This window comes from Balaenoptera physalus (genome assembly GCF_965194825.1).
Source record: "Balaenoptera physalus genome assembly, chromosome: 18".
Lineage (NCBI taxonomy): Eukaryota > Metazoa > Chordata > Mammalia > Artiodactyla > Balaenopteridae > Balaenoptera > Balaenoptera physalus.
The window spans coordinates 30,506,934-30,529,717 of NC_138899.1; the positions used below are offsets into that span (position 1 = coordinate 30,506,934).

At 40.7% G+C, this 22,784-nt stretch overlaps 1 protein-coding gene across 21 annotated transcripts in view; it reads right to left on the minus strand.

Moving 5' to 3' along the window:
• The window catches only part of LMO7 (LIM domain 7), a 195,668-nt gene that overhangs the window by 133,628 nt on the left and 39,256 nt on the right, over window positions 1–22,784 (minus strand). For all 21 annotated transcript variants that reach the window (XM_082434769.1, XM_082434768.1, XM_082434764.1 and 18 more), the window contains one exon: window positions 1,090–1,160. In XM_082434769.1, the coding sequence (XP_082290895.1) occupies window positions 1,090–1,160 (71 nt within the window). The remainder of the gene's footprint in view (window positions 1–1,089; window positions 1,161–22,784) is intronic.

Sequence of the window (22,784 nt, forward strand, 5' to 3'; positions counted from 1 at the left end):
TTGTGAATTAGGCAGATCAGATACCCTGATCTCCACCTTACAGATGAGAAAATAAGGCTCAGATGTTAAGTCACTTGCTCAAATGCCCAAAAGTATGAAGCAAGGAATCAAACCTAGGCCCTCTGACTCCTGATCTTTGCTGCAAACAATCTTCCTTTAAAAGGATAATCAAAATCATCTAAGTATGAGCACATACACTCCCAGTGCTTGCTTGTGGACACATTCCATAAATACTTATGTGATAAGTGTCTAGATTGGAATACTTAAGTGGTTTCAAAAATGTGGGTACATACACAAGTACATTCTTATACTTTATTTGCTCACGTCTGCAACCTGGACCCTCACCCAGGACTGCATTCTTCTATTCCACAGACTGTGTGCCCCTCATCCCCAAAGGTCACCACCCGGCTAACTGTATTCTGCATCCAGTGGGGAACAAAACATTACACTAAACATACACTGTAGGCCCCGTACCATCAATCATGGCACAAGCCTATTTGACTTAGGATAACCAAAGCCTCAGATGTGATTCTCAGTAATATCATATTAATTGAATGAATGGCTGGTCTGTGACTCAAATTGATTGTGATAACGTAATGACTCCACTTAAAGGTTCAAAGAAAAATTTGCTACAGCCTAAATTTGTTCTACAATCATCACTGTTTACTGATGAAGGAAACAAGCTTTAAATTCACTTCTAAACCAGGCAACTCCATACATTAGAATATCCACAGCAAATGAGAGCTGGTGCTATGCGATAGGGCTTGCTTCTCAACCACCACACCTACCGGCCCATCAAGCAATAACAGAATCTTTCTTGTTTACTAATTTAAAATAATATATATTTCACCAATGTTATCTCTAGATACAGAGACCGATAACCCCTTCCTACTGTCTGGTACTGTCAGGGTGTCAATTTGCAGGGATCAAATCTCACTTGTTACCAAGAAGACATATCAGTGACTATGGTGGCCATGGGGGGGGTGGGGAATGAAGACACCTCATAACAGGCACACACACACGCACACGCACGCACGCGCTTGCGCCCCTTTGCTTTTGAATTATTTTTTAAATGCTTTAAATACTTACTCACACAACAGAACGCCATTCTCCAAGGAGGCTCGAAAATCCTTGGTCTCAAAATTCTTCTCTGTTACTGCCTGAAAGACATATTTGGGTATTAGTTTTCTCTAAATCAGGGATAATACACAAGTCAAATCCAGTATCAGATTAATTAATATGCATCTAAGATCATACTTGGAGAATGTGCATGTATCACCAGAAGTTGTCCCATACAGGAAATTCTATGCACTGTTCTATGTTACAAAGAGAAAGGTTAACCATTTTAGTATGAACAAATATAAACAGAAAAAACCACAGCGAGTGTTTTCTATGATGAAACCATTTTATGGAGGATAAACAAGTTCGAAGCTTAATTTCCAGCATATTTTCTATTTAAAAAAAAAGCCCTATGGGCAATCTACTCTACTAAGAGTAAATAAAACCAGATTAAGATATAAACTTGAAATACCAACTGTATACGCACATCATTAATTTCAATTCCACCCGTAAATTCCTCAAGTTTCATTACAAAGCTAAATAGTAGAGGGCATGACTCTCCTTAAACGTATTCATGAAATGGCCCTGATGTGTGTAAAGAGCTATTTACTGCAATAGGAAGAAAACGATTAAATCCTGACATTGAGAGACAAAAGACAGAGAGGGAAGATGGTACATCTCTAAACAGACAATTCCCCACTTAAGGCTTTTACGTATGAACAGCCCATCTACGGTTACCACCACCAATGTTCTTAGTGAAACTGCTGAAAAAGTGTCTACCAATTCTGTCTTCCTCTGTCTTCTGAGGGTGGAGTGGTTGGGAGGAAAGGGGATTCCATAGGGACAATAGTAGCAGAGAAAATGGAGGTCATGTAGGGAAAAGGTGCTCCAGGAATACCCTGGGACTGAGTCCCCAGCCAAGGGTGTGGGCGGGTGTACCACAACAGCTGGGACAGCAGCCGCCCTAGAGATGGACCCACCACCCACAAGCAGAGGCCCTGCTCCACCTGCCACTTCAGGGAGAAATCTGATCTCGGAAACCTGATTGGGAAGTCACTAACCTTAAACCCTAGGTGAGCTACAAAGCTCCTGCTGTCCTTACTCACCACTGTGACCTTTACGGTCCACCTAGAGTCCCTGTATGTCTTCTGCATCTTTTCCACAACACCCAACAGTGCCATAGGTACACATAATAATGGGTAACTGACAAAACAATGGCTATTTCTAGAATTAAAGTTAGTTTCTCACAAGCTGGCTCTATAAACAGGGACAGGAGCCTGGGCCAGGAGGTGACACACTCAAATGCAGGAAGAAGTAGCAGATCCTTTCCTACAAAGGTCATTAATCTACAGAAGGGCTACATTGCTGCGTGAATTAAACATTTGCTGAGTGTCTCCGTTACGTGCACTTACTTGGATACTGGGTGTAGATCTAAAAAAAAATGCAGGGAACTCATAGCCACATAAGTAAAACACAAAGTTTAAAAGTTCAGTAAAACATATCCAAATGGAATGGTATATTCCTTCAGGGATAACCTTGAGTGGCCCATGGATTATCCCAGGTAACCTATGCAGCACAAACTCTGTTGAATTTTCCCCAAATAAATCCAAAACAAACTCAAGGTGAGCACTAATCCCAGCTAGTGAAAACGCAGTAGCATCTCACTTATCTGGGAACTCCTACCCAAAGCTGAAAAGCATAAAAAAGTCCCAGGAACAGCCAAAGCAGATGTCAAAGCCCATTCTCTCTAGTCATTAGAAAAGCCACTCAGAGCCACCAATATTCAATTACCCACCACTGAAACAATCTACGGATAACGTTCCCAAATCAAGGTAGATTAGAAGCAGCGAGTTAGAAGGAAGAAGGGTTGTGCCCCACAGACACATGGAGAGCAGTGAAGAGTGACAGTCAACAGCACTGGATGGGCTAGTCGAGAGGCAGTGTAGCAAGTGACGAAATTGAAGGAGAAAGGGCGCGAGTCAGACAAAAGTATATTCAAATGCCACTTTCATTATCTAGTAGCTGTGTGACCTTAAGCAAGTTGAATAGCCTCCATGAACCCCAGTCTGCTCATCTGAAACAGGGTAAATATCACCTACTTATTAGCTTATAATGGCCAAGATGCAGTGCAATCAAGTACCTGAGGGTGGCTCACAGAGGTATATGCTTAACCTCATTACATACATCAACCTTCAAGTAACACGCTGACAACACATCGCAATAATTAGCCCTCAAAAGAATACCTCTGGGGACTTCCCTGGTGGCGCAGTGGTTAAGAATCTACCTGCCAATGCAGGGGACATGGGTTAGAGCCCTGGTCCAGGAAGATCCCACATGCCACGAAGCAACTAAGCCCAGGCGCCACAACTACTGAGCCTGCGCTCTAGAGCCCACGAGCCACAACTACTGAGCCTGTGTGCCACGACTACTTAAGCCCGTGCGCCTAGAGCCCGTGCTCTGCAACAAACAGAAACCACCGCAATGAGAAGCCCGCCCACGGCAACGAAGAGTAGCCCCTGCTCGCTGCAACTAGAGAAAGCCCACGCGCAGCAACGAAGACCCAACGCAGCCAAAAATAAATAAATAAATAAATAAATATTTTTTTTAAAGTTTAAAAAAAAAGAATACCTCTGCACCATATAGACAAAAAAGCTGCGTTAGATTCAGAATATTAACAAAGTAGAAATAATGGAATAGAGAGAGATATTTAGAAAACCCAACTATCCAGAATGGTTCATTTCTCCAAAAAGACTACAGAAAGGCAAAATCATAGTATGTAGCGGATTTCAGACCACCTCCCTCCATATGTCAAAATACGAATGTACTCTTGTACATATACACTTATCAAAATCTAAATAATGATGATATAAGACCAGACTCCATTTATACTGTATTTACAAAGACAGAATGTAAAAACTAAACAGATTCTTAAATGATAGTCTATATTTTGAAGACATGGGAATCTGGCATGCTCTGTACTCTATTGAAGATAATATAAAATGACACCATCATTGCTGAAGGCAATTTGTAAAATGTGTCTGACATCTTAAACACACATACTCTTGGGCACACTATGTGCAGATCTAGGAATTTATATTAAGGCAACAGGACAAGAACTCAGAGACATCAGTAGAAGAACTGCTTCACAGCATTACACATAACAGCAACAACTTAAAACACCCTGAATGTTCAACAATAAGAAATCAGATAAATTATAATATAACCATAAAACAGAAAACTTCATGAAATTTAAATTCATGTCAGAAAAGTAGATTTATCACTTGTAAAGAATACTGAACATATTAATTATAAAGCAATTTGTGAAAAAGTACGTGGAGTTTGATCCCAATTTCTATAACTCTATGCATTATATAAATATGCATATATAAGTATGCATTATATAAATAAATATAGAATAAATGTATTAACTAATTATTTCTAAGTGGTAGAATTATAGCTAATTTTAGCATTTTTTTGCTTATGTATATTCTGTAGTAACCACAGGTGTTTCTTGTGCAATAGATATATAAATTAATTAATATTTTTTTAAAAACATTCAAAAGAAGTCAGATTCCATCAGATTTAGGTCAGTTTCCTGTGACTCCTACATTTAAAGGATAAAGGAAGAGAAGGACACCAGTTTTCATGTAGGTAATTTTTCTCATCTATGAAATGCACACATCCTTAAGTTTAATAATCCTTATTATTCCCCCTTTCACTAGTAAGAAGGTTGAGGTTCAGAAAGTTTAACTTTCTAGAAAGTTATAGAATCATCCACATGGAACAGATACCAAAAACCTACAGCATTTTACAAGCACTCAGTAAGAGAATGTCTCAACTGCATCAGACACAAAGAGTTTCTAAACTAAAAAAAAAATTAAGTTGTCTTCCATCTGTGTTTAGACTTTTTAAATTTAAATTAATGTATTTTACCATGCAATGTGCCTTCAAAAATAATCCTCCACTGTTAAGGGTATTAAAAAGGTAACTCTGTAAATAAAAAATGTTGAATTAACTTTTTTTCAATGTTCCTGAAAAAAAAAATGACTTGTGTCTTAACACATAATGACTGTGTGTGTGTATGCGTGTGATAGAGAGAAAATGGCATTCTAAATGTTAATAAAATGAAAACATCTGTAAATGGTTTCAGCATTTCTCTTGACATTTTCATGAACATTACAAAATGTTCATACTGTATATACTATCTACCTCAAGCTCAACAAGGAAAAACATCTGATCACTGTAAACTAAAATTTTTAATTAGCAATTTATATATCCATATAAATATAAACTCATCTAAGACCTCTCCTAAGAAATTAAAACAAAATAGTTTTCCCAAGAGTTTTAAACTAAAAAGAGAACATAAATTCATAGCAGGGATTTTCAGTCTATAGCAGCTGCCTGGGCCACGTTCCTTAAGAAACACACAGCAACACACAGCACGGCACCTACCATGGCCAGGTGAGGCCAGGGCGGGGCTCTAGAGCCTGTGAATCCCTGCCCCACTATTTCCTACCTATAACCCTGGAGAGGGTGCTTAACCTCTTTGTTTTCTCACGGATGCAACAGAGATACAAAGTACCTATGTCACAGGGTTGCACAGAGTATTAAATGGGATACTGCATATGAAGCCCTCAGCACTTGCCTGATTCAGAAAAAACATTCACAAATGTTAGCACAATTAGCTATTACTATCCCTCTGTAGAATGAAGATAAAAAGTTTCACCTTAGCAAAGAGAAAGTCCATGTTGCCAGAAGTAACATCCTTTACTTAAAAGGAAGAAACTGAGTTACATTATAAAACTCCACTAGACTACCTTCTATAACTTGGAAACTAAAAAAAAAAAAAAAAAAAAAAAAATGATAAGAGATCTAGAAAGGACCTCAAAATAGAGTGAAGGCTGTTTTGTTCAAAAAACTGAAATCATACTTTAAAATGTGAATGCATCCGTATTTGAAGAATTCAGTATGCTAAAAGAAATTCCCGAATTTTGAAAGAAAAATTGTTTGGTAGTTCTAATCTAACAATTACTAATTGTGATTTTCAATAATTTTCAACCTCACTCATTAGCAAGCTATTTGAGGTGTGATACATTTTATGTAATGAGGCTGTGATTCATAGGAACTAAATAGAGACCACGTGTTTCCCACTGAGTTATCAAAAGTCAACACAAACAGGAGTAATCACTATGTCGTCAAAGGGCCACACCTTGCCTTCTGTAAAAACTTGTTTTCTTCCCTCTTCCTTGTCCCTTTCCATATTTTCCTAATGCAGCTGAATAAAATCAGTACCACTTGAAATAACCTAAGACGTACATCAGATTTTATCTGGGGTTTAATCCTGGACCCATCTCACTCTACACACTTCTATTAAGTTACTGCTCAGTTCCCTAACTTTCAAAGGGAAAGAAGTATGTGCCATATCTACGTCACAGCCCACAAATGATATGTGAAAATATCTGATATCTTCAAAAAGAAAAGAAAAAAAAAAAAGACTACACACTGTAGTCGAGGCCTGTGCATCTTCCAGCCATGTGACCTTGTGTGCTGAGCAGCCATCTTGTTGGAAAGAAGCTAATAAGCAACAGGGAGGGCCAAGTGTGAGGCTCTTGGGTGAGATGTTTCCTGTGAAGTTATAATTACTCCCCCTGAGCATGTTAAGGGCGGAGCAGCGTGCCAAAAGTACACACCGCACAAACATTGCTGTCAAACCCGTCCTACCACCTGCAGCCTCCAAAGAAGCCCTTGATACAAAGCTTTTAAAGGGCATATGTTGTGGAATAAAATACCTACCAACCGAATACACCCTCAATAAGTGCCAAGTTGGCAAATTTCAAAAAAAGCCATTTCTTTTGTTACGAAATATATTAATTTAATATATCAATGGGAATTATCTTCATACCCTTTACTGTTTTGTTTACAGCTTTATTTAAATCCTCTCACTGGATGAGATTTCCCACCAATCTAAGCAACAAGTTTCTCTAAAACTTCACATCTCAGTTCCAATTCTGGCCAAGAAACCACATGACCTAAACCCCAAACATTCTGGGAACTTTTCAAAGACCACTTTATACCAGACTGTTATCAGCGAAACACTCACTAATGCAAGTCAGCAGGCACTCATCTCATGTAAATTTTTCAGTTCCTTTTAAGCAGCCATTTAAAAGATGTTTAGAATCCCAAAAGCACCCTCCACCATACTTTTGTGTGAATCACAGTGCAAAAGCACAGGGCCCATTTGAGCTTGTTTTAAAAGAGGGAAAGGGATGTTTGCTGACAAAAACTAGATGATGAGCTTCAACTGGGCTCACAGTTGATTCCAAATTAAGTTACTAATTGATTGATCAGCTACTACATCAGGACATTTAAGATACACGCATAAGATCATCATGCCAATCATTTCAACCAAAGTCATGCCAAAAAAACAAAAACCCAAGGAATATTTACCCTCAGAAAGCACTGGGGAACACAGGGACCACATCATGAAGCAATTCACAAACAATGGGTCTGCTTTAACATTTTCATTCAGAAACATAACCTAGTATCCCACCTTCCAATGAGAGAGCCCTTATAGGACATGGTTTCCACAGAGAGACTCCCCCCCAGGCTGGCACACATCAAGGAGCTGTCGTGTTTTCAGTCTCTAAAAAGCCACCAAAGAATTAAAAACACCCTTCTCTCCTTTCTTCCATCAAACTTCATTTTTGAAGCAATCATTATATGATTCCCATGATGCCGCAAAACAGGTCCAATTTTTATAATGAATTCCATGAGACGTATACATTATTTAAGATTCAATAACTTTGACAAATCTCATTGGTCACATATACTAAAAACCTATAATGCAAGGATTGTGGCACACAGTCGAAAATATTAGGTAAAAACTAAACATAATTAAATACAAAAAAAGTCTACCTTCTAGCTCTTTCCTTGCCCAGAGTAAAATTACTGAAAAGGTTATTCACAATTTTAGAGAAACCAATTCTTCCAAAAAGGGTGGGGCTCTGTCCTTTTTATCTTATTTTTTAAAAAATTTATTGGAGTATAGTTGATTTACAATGTTGTGTTAGTTTCAGGTGTACAGCAAAGTGATTCAGTTATACATATATTGAATACATATATGCATTCTTTTTCAGATATTTTTCCCATATAGGTTATTGCAGAATATTGAGTAGAGTTCCCTGTGCTATACAGTAGGTCCTTGTTGGTTATCTATTTTATACATAGTAGTGTGTGTATGTTCATCCCAAGCTCCTGATTTATCTCTCCCCCCATCCCCCATCCCCCCACGTATCCCCTTTGGTAACCATAAGTTTGGTTTTGATACCTGGGAGTATGGGTAGTGTCCTTTTTAAACTACCCTAATAAAAATCTGAAGTCAGAGAAGCTGAGACGGAGTCTCAGACTCCTTTGTATAATGAAGTCTCCCAGTTTCCCCAGGCCTCAGTCTTCTCAGCTAGAAAAGGGGTTCCAGGATTGACAGCTAGCACTTACTCTGTTTACTTTGTGCACGATCTCTCTTAATCTTCACAGCAACCCTGTGTGGTGGACACTCTTACCCCATCTTGACATGAGGAAACTGAGTTAAAATATGCTTGCTTGAGTTGAGACCTTGGTCAGTCTCTACATAACAGGCAGTGAGCGTCCAATGAGAGTCTCTATGGAAGCACTGAGTGAACCTGACAATGTAATTAGGAACCTATTCCCAGCCATCCCAGCCTATTCTGCATACTCTCAAGGGCAGGACTGTCTTACCCAACTTCTCATTGGTTGAAATACGGCTTACACATACTAGTCACTTATGTTAAATCTAATTACTCTTCTGATGAATATTTGCACTACAAGTATTTGAAGCAAGGAAGAGCAAGACCCAAAAAAAAGCAAAACTGATGGTTAAATTTCAAGTGTATGGGGGGTAGGGAGGGTGGGGATTGGTTGTGTTTTAGAAGAAGAACCTGCCTCAGTTCCCAAAAATCACTCACCCTAGTTTTGTCACTAGCTCAAGAACAAACACATACAAGAGTCTATGGAAACATATCACTCTAGTGATACACCTTTTTAATAGGGAATATTCTTAGATGAAAACCTCAAAGTTGAGAGCATTTCACCACTGATTTGCTACATAAATTTCTTCCAGACCGAAGAATACATTAGAATTCAATTTTCCATTTAAATTATCTTTCTTAATTTTAACTAAGATACTAAGAAAGTATTTGGTTATTCACTCATTCAAAAATCATGTAATGACAATTGCTATGCACGTACCTGGCATGGTGCTTGGCACTAGGAATATAAAAAGATGAAGTAATTCTTGGAAATTCCTCTTTAAAAGTCTAACCCTGTTTTGAAATATGTGGTCAAAATGGCATTTTAAGCCTAGGCATCTCTCTAAAATGTGGTTAAGCCTCTGAATTACAGCATGTTCTTGGTTAACTTATATTGTATATTCAGCATTGCTTTAAGTGACATAATTCTCAAGTCACTGGCCTCTCTTAAGATTTGGCATTGTACTACATAATATCCCGGCATATACCAGGACTATTTTCGCCAATGCTAATATCACTTGATAGCAAACCCAAAGCCAACTCACAGTCTTCCAAGATCGTGGTATTAGAATTGCACAGATCACTGAATTCTAAATGGAATCCAAAAGTCTCATAGTGGTCAAAAATCTAAACATTTTCTGCCCCACTGCCCATGGTAAGCCCTTGGTCTTAGCGGCTAGTGTAAATTACACCTCCCCACTTCCCCTCCTGTTGGGAAGGCTCCCAAGTCTTCATGCAGCCGGGAAGGGAAGACAAACAGCAAAGTACACAGCTCCCGGTGTGTTCTGGATAATTAAAAGCCAACTGTCTTTATAAACCCTCCAAATTCTTAATCATCATTAGGCCAAATGCCAGCTACACTCAGATATTTTGGGGGCAAAAAAAAAAAGGAATGAGTTTAAACATAATTTCCGGTCCAGGAGAAGTGGCCACTTCCTGATACCAACTTTTAGCTTAGAGTCTCTGATTATTTTTGCTAAACCACAACCATTAATAAGCCACAAATGGAAAACAACTGGAAAGAACTAAATAAAACCAAGGGAAGAAAGATTTGCTCCAGGGCTGACAATTTATGTACCACGTTTCATCTAGATATGAAATCCAAGACAACCTGAGCCCTATTAGCAGCTAGTTAAATTCACCAAAAACATGACACACAAAAATGTGCTCAAGTTTTACAGCTATACTTTGTTAAGAATCACAAAACTACTTCTAAAGAATAAAGTATAAAGTACATTTTGCCTATAAATACAAGTTCATGCTCCAAACTTAAGCTGTTGCAGACAATAGGTAAAATATTGCAAAGGAAAAAAAAGTCTACCAAAAGCCTAGTCTAGTGCATAAATTATTTTTTTCTCCACGATCAAGGAGTTTTTTAAATAAATAGCACACAAGGCACATGTAGACGTGAATATCCATTATCAGGATAGTTTAAGTAGAGTTCAAATGCTTAATATAATCATTGGTTCTCAAGAGTCAAGAGACATCATTGTTTTGTGCAGAAATGTCACACACACACACATTAGCAAGTCTCAACAATTAACCTGCTTACCTCCCGGTGAATTACTATGAGAGTCATCACTGTGGGAAACATTCATTTTGGGAAATAGTGTATCTGTATTACAGGTGAAAGTCACTACTTATTTTACATGAACTTCAAATGGATAGTCACACCCCTAGGATATGCTTTACTCCCCAGTGTAAGTTTGGCATTAAGGGACGACCTTGAGGTGACCTGTGACACAGGAGCTGCCTAAATGATTCTGGATGGATTCCTACTGCAAACTAACAATGTCGTCCTTCTGGTACACAATCGTCAGCCTTCCTTCCATTCAACAGTAAATTTCTAGGAAGCAAAGAGATAATTACACTCCTATTCCTAGGTACATGCCCGAGAGAAATAAAAATACATGTTCACACAAAAACCTGTATATGAGTTTTCATAGCAGTATTACTTGTGTTAGCCAAAAAAATGAAAATAACCCATCAATTCATCAACTGATGAATGAATAAACAGAATATGGTATAACCATACAATGGAATATCATTCAGCCATAAAATGGAATGAAGTACTGATACATCTACATCATGGACAAACCTAGAAAACATGAGGCTAAGTGAAAGAAACCAGGCACAGAAGACAACATATTATGATTCCATTTCTGTGACATGCCCGGAGAAGGCAAAACCATAGCAACAGAGAGTAGATTAGTGGTTGCCAGGGACTAAGGGAAGGGAAGAATGGGTGAGTGCTAATGGGTATAGGGTGTCTTTGGGAGTGACGAAAATGTTTTGAAATTAGGCTGGGGTGAGGGTTGCACAATCCTGCAAATACATTAAAAACCAATGAACTGTACACTTCAACAGGGTGAATTGTATGGTTTGTGAATTATATCTCAATAAACATGTTCTTAAAAAACTCAATGAATTGTACACTTAAAAATTTGTGCATTTTATTCAAGTTCAATAAAGAAGACTTTTTAAAAGGTGTTCAGTACCATCTCATACCCCATACACAAAGGAAGTTCACTATATGTTAAGCTATTAAAGTAATTTGTTTACTATCTCCTAAACGCCTATCTCCCTAAAAAACTTATTTATAATTTCATAGGAATAGGTCTAAATTTGCAAAGTGAAACTTCCAGCCCACTACCTCACATACAGAAATGTTTTAATCATGATATTTCCTTTTATATACTTGCATCTATCTTTTTACTTTTAAAGGTGTCATCTTTGCATTATCTCTAAACAATTCTACAACCCTAAGTTTTCTTAAGTGCAGTTATGGCCTTTTTTTATAGCTCACTGTACGTATATGGTTTCAAAACAGAAAACACAGGTAAGATGGGACCCAGAGGGCCATAGCCCCTCCACATTAGCTCCTGTTGTGAATTAATTACCATCCCCACAACAGAATGGTTCCAAAGTCAGTTTTCCTCAAATGACTTGTAGGAACAAAGTTTCTCCTAGGTTCTTTCTAGGGCCTTAATAGATCAACAAAGTCTCCAGATTATTTATCTCAAAAGTAGATATTGCTCAGGGCTCCATAACACGTCTAATTATTAGTTTAAAATATCCTTGGCTGAGTAATAATTTTAGTTTTTAGTAATAATGTTAGTAATAATTTAATTTAGTAATAATTTTTAGTAATAATTTAAACTTTGTTTCAAGACTATAAAAACAGAAGCACTGAGAGTAACTTCTTTAACACCACAGTCGGCCCTCTGTACCGAGTGTTGGGAATGTGGAACCCACGAATATGGAGGGCCGACTGCACTAGGGCATTTTATTTGAGGGACGTGAGCATCCCCGGATTTTGGTATTCCCAAGAGATCCTGGAACCAATCCCCCACAGGTACCAAGGGACAACTGTATCCTGGTATAGTGACACGTGAAAAGATTGATATGAAAGTTCCATCTTAGGATAACAGAAGGAAGACTCTACCCATACAAATGGACGAGATTGTTTCCCACCCCCCAAAAAAATATATATATCGCAGACCTTGAGAGCTCAATGTCAGAACGTGTGCCTGACCCCCTCACGCAGTGCTGAGGGCTCCCTCTTCCCCCGCTGCGCCTTCAACTCCTGGCTGCCTGTGACATTCACATCAATGCAGGCACATGTGTACTCGCCTCCCTGCCTCCCCTACCGGCCTAAGTCCTTGAAGGGGCTGTCACAGCCGACAGGTTGACTCCAACCTGGACACGTTTTGTTTGGCCCACACACAATGTTGAAGTTGGGCAAGAGGAAGCAAAGAGCTGGATCACCAGCTTCTCTTTAAAAAAGAAAAGGTCTGCCGACGCTGGGCATGCATTACCTCATAGCCACAACTGGCTGCCCTGAGTTAGTGATGGGCGGCCCGGGGAGAACACACTCTGCAGAGAGCCACAGACCCTATCCTCCCATCTGCTACACCCACCCTTCCTCGCCCCAGTTCACCACCTGGCTGGCCCTGCGGGCATGTCAGTTTGAAAATCCGCAGGGACTTTCATTGAATTCTGAAGGTCCCGAATAACTCCTGCCCTGTAGGAAGGACTCTCTCTCGTTGACTCAGAATTTAGCGTATAAAAGAATCACTTGTGGCGCCTGTAAAACAATACAGGTCCCAGGCCTTTCTCTAAGCGAGCCTGATTCAAACAGCCTAGACAGACACCTGAAGTTCAACTTCTCCAGAAGCGCCCTTACGGAGTTTTGCTAAGAATGGTCTCCGATAAACACTGCTTTAGTGTTAGGTATCTAGAGCTCTGTGAGTCTTGATTTCCTTATACGAAAAAGAATTTGGAGTAAATCATCACTACAGCTCACAACTCTAAATGGTTCTTTGGTTCTTTATTGGAAATCGAAGGAAACCGAACAGGAAATCAGTTCCTGCTCTCTGCTACCACCTGCTGGCGAGTTCCTGGTACTGCAGAGGTATAAGCTGCGGTTTACACCTCAGTTGGGGAATTACTGTTTCCTAGTTTTCATGGCTAGATCCAAGTACATTTTTTAAAAAATTCAACAAAATAGCTTAAAAACATATCACCAAGCAACATTTGATGAAAACAAAAAAGAAAAATATCTTACAGTTTGATTTGTCAATTATACCTCAATACGGCTGAAAAAAATTAAGTAATATAAACACCACTAATCTGTCTCCTTTATTCATTCTATAAGAGCTTCTGATGTGTTTCTACCAAATTGATTTTGAAACACACAATAGATTTTGAGACTTCTGTAGAAAAATTTCCACGTTAAAATGTACAATCTGTTTAAATTGTAGACCTGGGACCCACTACATGGAACAACTTTCTACCATAATAAAATTCTCCAATGTGGAATGACCTGCATTTTTGCAGAAAGTAAACTCCTGATATAAAAAATGTTCGAACATATGGGTGAGATGTCTAAGATTCCTCTCAGTACTCTGGATGATTTCTCTCTCGTCCAGTAAAGCATCAGGGACGCTCAGAGATCTGGGTTCTATGAGGCTTAGGTTATACGTGGATTCTGCTCTCCGAGCCTAGAACTATGCTTTAAAAGGGAGATAATAAGGGCAGGCAACCAAGCACAACAAACTGAAGATGCGTCTGAATGTTCAGGCAAAACCGAGAAGGATCCTTGGCAGAGGGCAGCTGGGCGTGACAGAATGTGTGCAAGGCAGGAGGGTATGGGTTAGTCCGGAAAACTTCTCCAGGGTAATTACTTCACCCTCCTCCAAACCGTGAAGCTTGACCTGCCAACCACGCCCTCCAAATTCTTCAGTTCACCTGCTCAGCGTCCTTCCTCCACCTTCTAAAACTCTGCTCATTCAATTACAAACGCCAAGCAGGTAGCCCTGAACTTGCAACCCTTGTCCTTCCCCCGAAGCGCCCCTCCAGCCTCATATTCTCACCTCCCCGCTGGGCATCTCCTCTTGGGCACCCAGACATCATCACAGAGCCCACATGTAAGACAGACCTCACCCTCTCACCCAGGACTGAACCGCCACACCTCACTTCTCTACTGAAATCATGATACCAACACCCTCCCAGCTGCCCAGACTCAAAACACGAGCATGAACTTTCCTGTCCCTCCAAATCCACGTCAATTCTCTCCACCCCAGTTCTCGGCTTCTCCTCTGGCAGATGTAACATTTCAACAACCTACTGATCACCTTGCCTTGATCTCCCCCTTTTCTACTCTGTACTTCAAAGGCTACCTATCATTCCTTAAAAATCAAAACCACGGCTCAAAATCTTCCAAAGGCCCATTTGTCCTTAGGGTAAGGCTTCCCTCCCTCCCTCCAGGTCTTTCACCCCTGGATTCTCACACGTGATTCCTTGATTCTGTGTAAACACAAGAAATCAGTATCCTCCAGTGCCTTCATCCCTCCATCTCAACAACACAAAGTATACCCCTCCACTGTTTTCCCCAAACACCACTGCCCCCAAAAGAGTCCTTCTCCCTTTACATCTTCCGTGAGACCGATTTCCTGAGCCACTAGTTCAGTAGATACCCCGTTCTGCCTTATGTCACCATCAAGTGACCGTGTCTGCTCTTCTGTCCTAGACTGAAACTTTATGGAGCTCAGGAACCTCCGTCAAGGTTACACATCTTCTCCTGCCCTCCCCCACTGTGTAACATACACAACAACAAACATTTGTAAGAAAAAAATATCTTAATTCACTTCTCCTAAAGGCCAAAAGGTGAAAAAGAAAAGAGAAACTGCTGGGTGAGATATACAGAGACGGTTTAATTCAGATTCAGAGACTAAAAGAACACAGCTCAGGAAAAAGAAAAGGCAGCAGTGGAAAGTGGGAGGAGATGGGACAGCAAACCAGCCTCCCTACCTCTCAGGCCATGATCCAGGAACAAGAGTCCTGGATCAGACAGATGGTACCTACGCTGGGGAAAAACACCTGAGAGCTTCTGGCAGCACATGAAAGCCCTAACTAATGTCTTAGGGGAAAAGGAAAAGCCGAAAACCAGCGTGAACTAATATTTTCCTCCCCTAACAGAGAATAATGACAGACATCCTACATCCTGGAACAGAGAATGAAGTCAGAAGACAGAAAAGCTGGAGGAGAAGGAAAACAGATTGGGTATCGGCAGGGAGGGGGACCGGGAGCGCCGCATGAAATGATGATCTCCCCAGCCTAAAGCAGAGCCAGATGGCAGCCACAGACAATGGAGACCCATGCAGGCCACATGAAATTTTGATGAATTCCTTAATGGCCACACCATGAAAGCCATATTCCAGAAAGAGGCTAATAATAGAACAAATGTCAGTGCAGAACAAAAAGACTTAAAACCGCCTGCATTCGTTACTCAACTACATTTGGACATTTTTCAAAATGTGGTTGTTTAATAAGTGCTTTCACTGGTGACAATGATCACTGTTTATGCCACGAATGCTGTTATTTTTTGAACCCTAAGCTGATGTTCCAGGCCACTGTGGTAACTGCATTACAACAAAAGGCTTCGTCATACACCTACCCACACACTTGACCCAAAATGATCGCGAGTCGTGGACTGGGGAGAACCATACACTTCCATGCCACTTCCCGGCATCTCGACGTGAGAAATCAAGCCAAGTTACAGCTTCTGTAACAACATACTCTTTTTTTTTTTTTTTTTTTTAATTTATTTATTTTTGGCTGTGTTGGGTCTTCATTTCTGTGCGAGGGCTTTCTCTAGTTGCGGCAAGCGGAGGCCACTCTTCATCGCGGTGCAAGGGCCTCTCACTATCGCGGCCTCTCTTGTTGCGGAGCACAGGCTCCAGACGCGCAGGCTCAGTAATTGTGGCTCACGGGCCTAGTTGCTCCGCAGCATGTGGGATCTTCCCAGACCAGGGCTCGAACCCGTGCCCCCTGCATTAGCAGGCAGATTCTCAACCACTGCGCCACCAGGGAAGCCCCATGTAACAACATACTCTTAATCCTCAAAATGAGCAGACTAATTTACACAAGAGTATGCACAGTGCCTTACGAACTCTAGCTTGTCTAAGCAAGGCAAGATGCTTCTGAATTGCATCCAGTCAAAGTCTAAAGTCAAAATAAGACTGAAGGTGACTGGTCTTATCTTCCTTCTACAAAAGTCTTGATGAAATGAGTTAAATCTCCCTGGAGTTAAACCTCCAGGAAGACATTGTGGGAGAAGGCACAGCCATCTGATAACTGGTATGAAGTGATGCTTCAGGTTGAAAGAGCTAAGACTTGACTGGATAACCCAGAAGGAACATAAGTAGCTGTATACATGTGTGAAGGATCCGGAGATAACTAGAAAAGAATTGAGGGAACTGCAGCCCTCCTGCAGGTCCTGGGTAAATAACCTCTTAATTAAGAGACACTGAGTAGACCAACGATTCTGAAACTAGCTGGGATCTGTTGGGACCCACTCCACACAAGTAGGGTCGGGGCAACCTGGAGTTCGTGCAGATCAAGACTACCTGAGCAGGCTGTCAGCAGTTGGGTTTTCCCAGGTAGATGTGAGAGGACAAGAGAGCCAGTTTGAAGACAATCTCAAGAAAGTGGCTTAGTGTTAGCCCGTGCAGACTACACTAAGCAGGGAGGGAAGTAGAGACAGGCAGCTGGTAAGAAGGAAGAAAGTAAAGGGGTTTTGACTAAGCAGGTTTAGTTGAAGCTGCTGGGTAAGCTGTAGAGTAAGATGCTGGGATTTAATAATGCAAAAGTGCAGCCCTTCCAGGAAATAACTAAATCCAGGATTAGGATGTCAAAGAAAGTGGCTGGAGTAGGAAAGGATGTCGTGGATTGGGAAGTGAGAGAACCTGATGCACCCTCCCAGTCTACACTGTGTTACCGAGGGTGATGGCAGGTCAGGGCAGGAGGGATGCATGAGTCAGGTGCTCAAGTCTTCACTGAATAAGAAGGAGCAAGTGAGAGGTCAGAGGTCAGCAAGCAGTGAGGAAGAAGGATCTTGGACAGTCTAACCAACTGGTCTAAGGCATAGATACTTCTGTGTGAACATTTCAGGCTAACTCTCTGGAAGTGGCCACTGCTTCCAGCCCTGAGGTGGGCGAGAGATGGCAAACTCCACTGGAGAAGGCAACAGGAAAAAAGGAGGACTGGCTTTCTCTTAAGGCAAAGAGGTAAAGAGAAGGTTTAGGGGAGGGGTAAATGTTGGAGTGTTCACCATAAAATTGTCCCAGGGGACAGAGTGGAAAGCTCTGGGAGGAAGCAGGGCACTGGACCAAGAAGCCAAACGTTGAGCACCATGACCGAAGCTCTTCCATCTTGGTGGGACAAAGGCTGACAGTAAGGATACAAGAGGTTAGGCGGCTGCAGGGAAGACCTCGGTGTGATTTAAACATTTCCGTATCACATTTAACAGTCAGTAACTTGTGACACTAAGTCAAGCCAAGACCACACAAATCCTGCATTTTTTTCTCATGATAAACCATCCTGCATTTTGAAACTACACTGAACAAACACTGTCTACTCAACACACACCCAGGAGACTGATGGGATGAATAATGCTTCAAACATTAAGTCACTGGTCTATAAACAGAGAGATATTTTGGCTATATTCACATTACCTGAAGCAAAACTAATTTTTTTAAAGCTTTTTAAAAACATTCTTCTCGGTCACAGTTTGGTTTAGAAAAACCTTTCAGTTTTGCTTAGACTATACATTCCAGATGCACTTATCAAAACTTTTCTCTTACTAAAATCAAATCTCCAGTTTTTAACTGTAAATTAAATATTTACAAATACAACATATAGACGATCCCTTACATATTTTCTGAGAACTTCAGTGAAGCATTACCAGAAAAGGTAGTTATAATTATTATTCAGCCATTGGAAATAACTGTTCATCATTGAACAAAGAACGTTCAAAGTACATCAGAGTATATTCAACAAAATCAATGTACTTTATGCATTTGCTTAGTACTATGTTAAAGCAACATGGGAGACAAAATAACTTAATAACCTGATTTATTGAAAATCACATCTTAAACCCGGGGTGGGCAAACTAGGGCCTGTGGGCCAAATCCAGGCCCATCAACCGTTTTTATTAATAAAATTTTATTGGAACCCAAACTCCAATCGATTGCAATGAGATCTCTCACTACAATGGGCAGAGAGAGTTGAGTAGTCCTAACAAAGATCCATTGTCCATAAAGCCTAACACAAAATTAAATATGGGCTCGGGCTCCTGGTGACAGTTCCAGAGGATCTGCCAGGAGGCCCAGCATGGGCAGATTAGGCCAGAGAAGACCCCAGCCAGGCCCATATTTTCCTTGAAAGGGGCAGCTCAGCACCTTCCCGAGCTCTTTGGTGGGAAAGGGGTTTTCTGTCCCACCAAAGTGAGGGGGTAAGGACGCTCCCCACTGAGAAAATGGACTATATTTATAATCAGTGAATCCTGGAAAACACTTGCAGTGCATGAAAATGTCAACAGGCTAGAAATCCTACCTGGGACCTGGCCATTGAGTGTTATGCCCAGGAGGGGATTCTTCCCACATTGGAATTATAGTGAGGCTCTGCCCCAGAGCCTGCAGGCTTCCAGGTGTGCAGCCAGCAGGAGAAGGTGTACCTTTCTAAGAGCTACTCTCTTAAAGACTTGAACTTCAGGAAAGACAGGGCGTGGGCTGCTTCCTCCTGGCCTAAGTGATGTTGCGTTGAACTCTGCCAATGAAGCCTGAACTCACAGGAAGAGAAAGGTCAGATAATGAGAGAAACAAATCTCAGATTTCTCTTAGATAGACCAAAAACTGAAACAGAGCCACATGTCAAGGCACATGAAGTGTGCCCTTCTGGAATTCCCTTAAATATGTGGAATAAATTTCAAGAATTGCATAAAAAGCATCCCAAACATGAAACCCTGACCTCAAGCCTGGGAAGCGGAAGCGGGGTGGAGAGAAACTCTCCAGAAAAGATAAACTGAAGAATGAAGGGGCATCTTGTTGTAAACAATCTTTAAATAAAGCCCAGTGGAAGGAACGTATTCAGTATTTTGGAGTCAGGGATAGGTGTGAAAAAAGAAAAAGAAATGATAAGTCAGGCCCTTCAAGAGCAGAGACCAGGCTGCGGACAACTGAAAAGTGGAGAAAGCTGAGAACTCAGCGACCAAATGGCTACAGGAGAGCTTGGTGTAAAACTATCAGAGCCGCTGCCAGCCCCAACTCTGTAAGAGCCAAAAAAGACACTGCAAATTCACAGGTTGCTTGAGAAAAGAATAAACCTGTATGCGGGTCTGAAGCAAAGAATAGATGGGAAACTCAAACAATATGGGACATATGTCACTTGGCCAGTATCCTTCACTACATGTGTGAGCTCCACATGTTCAATTTACTGAAAAGGTTTCCCTGCTTGTGTTAAATGTGTCAGGAAATTGACAGAAGTAGAAAAAATAAGCATAAATTTTGGGAGCTTACAATAATGAAATGAAGCTTTCTGTTATTTGTATAAGAAATTACAATTTTTAACACTTAGATACCCCTAGAGTGTAAAATCCATTGTAGTTTTCATCTATTTGTTATAGCATAGCCAATGAGCTTCCTATATTCTAATTCAGTTTAATGATACTTATTCTGAAATTTTAAGATTGCTATTTGTTTATAACGGATTAGTTATAACTGGATGAGTCTCAATTGATATTGTCTTTGTAAATGACTTTAATTACTTTAATGTTATAAAAGTAACAAATTTTTATTGGGAAGGTGCAGTTAATTCTTCACAGTCACATGGTAAAAGCAATTAATTTTTATGTTCCTTCAAATAAAATATTTCAGTTAAAAAAAAGAAAAATATAATAAGTGCTACATAGAGATATGTACTGAAAGCTGTGGAATAACTCTGCTTGTGGAGAAAGAAAAAGATGGAGAGACAAAAAAATGACATATTACTGGAGTTATCCAAGGTGGATGGGATGAGTATAAAATCAGTACAACGTTGTCTTCAATCCAGGGTCTGCTCCCCTTTCACACAGGCCTCAGTGGTACTTGAAAATGCAGACTTCAAAAAATAGTTGTTGAATGCATGCTGCCCTCTGGTGGCCCAGAAGTGCTATTCCCCTATCACAGCTTTCTCCCAAATTACTCGTATTGTGTTCTGGAGCTTTCCCAAGTCCTTCATTCCAGTGACTTAAGACTTCAATCTCACATGACAGCCGAATATTTCTGACAACACAAATCCTAATACACTCACGGCTTAGCCCTTCCATATAACCGGTAGTCACTTTATAGAAACACATTCTGGAGTCACTGATAACAAGTCCAAAACAGGGAGAACAGCCTTCACGCAGGCAGAACCTGTAGAGGGTCTCTCATTCCCCATGGGATGACCAACTGCACGTGTACCCGCTTTCTCCTAATGCTCCTCCAGTTCTTTCACTGTAAGATTTTCAGGTATTGTTTCCACAAACCTTGCCTAGAGACACTTCTGCATACATTCCATTAGTCTGTCATAGCTAAGCCCCCTCTCACAAAGCCAGCGTCAACATATTTTACCCCTTGTAAAAGAAAAAAAGGGGGAGGGGGTAAAAAAAAAAAAAGGTAAAAGGGAAATCTTGGATGCCGGAGCCTCCTTTCACAGCAAATTGATATAACTGAAGTGGCCACTCTCTCCCTCTTCATCACCCCTTATTTCATATACATAATTACGGCTGATAAAAAATGGAGGCCACTCCAGTGGACCGGCCCACATCACAAACCTAAACCTAAGTCAGCCTACACTTACGGAAAACTGCCAAGGACACCTAACATAGACGGACCACAGTCCTCCAGCTCGGCTCACCTCACGCTAGAAAACGCTAGACCTGTTAGCCTTCCCAGGAAACTCCTGGCCTCCTGGTCAATCATGCAGTGTCCACATTGCTGCCTCGAAGGCTCTGGCAACTCGCTTTTGCCCAAATCCCTCAGAAACAGTGCTCCCCCCATCCATGAAGTATCTTCCCTTGAATAAAGGACCATCAAACTTGCTACTACATCGTATCATTTTTTTTGTCATTTGTCACAACCCGTAGATACTGCCTCTAAATCCAGGCTTCCTCCAACTTCTCTCACTGTTGAATGTTTGTGTCCGTCAGACACCACTGCAGGCCTCAGAGAGCTACGCACTCAAAGGTCGGCCGGAAAGCATGGCTTTCGTTTCAACACGTTCTTCGTGAGCTGTTTCGGTGCAAAAAACCATGAGCAGCTGAGTTCTGAGTTAGTTTCCACAGGACAAATCCAAGTAAATGTTCCACAGGCTCTGCTGCTTCCTCTCCTCGAAAGAGCCTGGAGGCCGCCCAGAACAGGCAGAAGATTAAAATGCATTGCCAGGCTTTCATCTTTTAATTGGTCTCTTTCTTTGGCATGCTTTTGGAAGACAATAGTGTGGGATGAGGCTTTAGTCTCCTTCAACTTTACACAAACATGAGTCAACTCTAGCCAGAAGGGGGAAAGAACACAAGCGGGGTTCACAGAAACTGCAAACGCAGGTTACTCCAAGTTCAAGTCTGCATTTACAGGACGTTTACTAAATCTATGCAAAATGAAATGGAGGCAAATTCCATGGAAAATCTAAACCAAAGGATACTCAGAAGCAAAACCTTTTTTCATAATCTGACAAGCTCTGGGAAAATTACCTGTGGGATAAAGAATTGGAAAGTTACAGAAAACTTGCTTAAATTTTCCAATATCACTGCTTTTACGCAATAACTTACAAATAGCTGAAGATGGGTGGAATTTACCAGAATTAATCCAATAAATCACAATGTCATAGATGATCAAACCTTGAAGGGGCCTCTAAGATTACTCAATAGCTGTCAACCAAAGCTCTCTGTAAACTGTACATCACAATACATAAGAGGAAAAAACTATAAGGCTCTTCACTGAAACAGACAAAGAAGAGTAAAATGGTTAGTGAAGAATGGACAGTACATAGTAACAAGCACAAGCTTTGGGTCAGACACCTGCTGTCCCATTCAGGCTCTGACACTCTCTAGCTAAGTCACAGAATTGCTAAGCCTCTATTTTTTTCTCTTACTGAACCAAATTTTCGTAAGAAGGTTGGCCAACTCCTATGCCCTTCCCATAAGACTTTCTGCCTTTGATGATAAAAATTTTAAAAAGAAAAAAATGACTATGAAATGTCAAAGTGACAAAATTTGGATACACAGAAAATACTCTTTCCCACTACGCCATACTGCCAGTGGATATATTTGATACGTTTGTGGGCTTAAAAGTACCAGAGAAGAATGACACAGCTGAATAG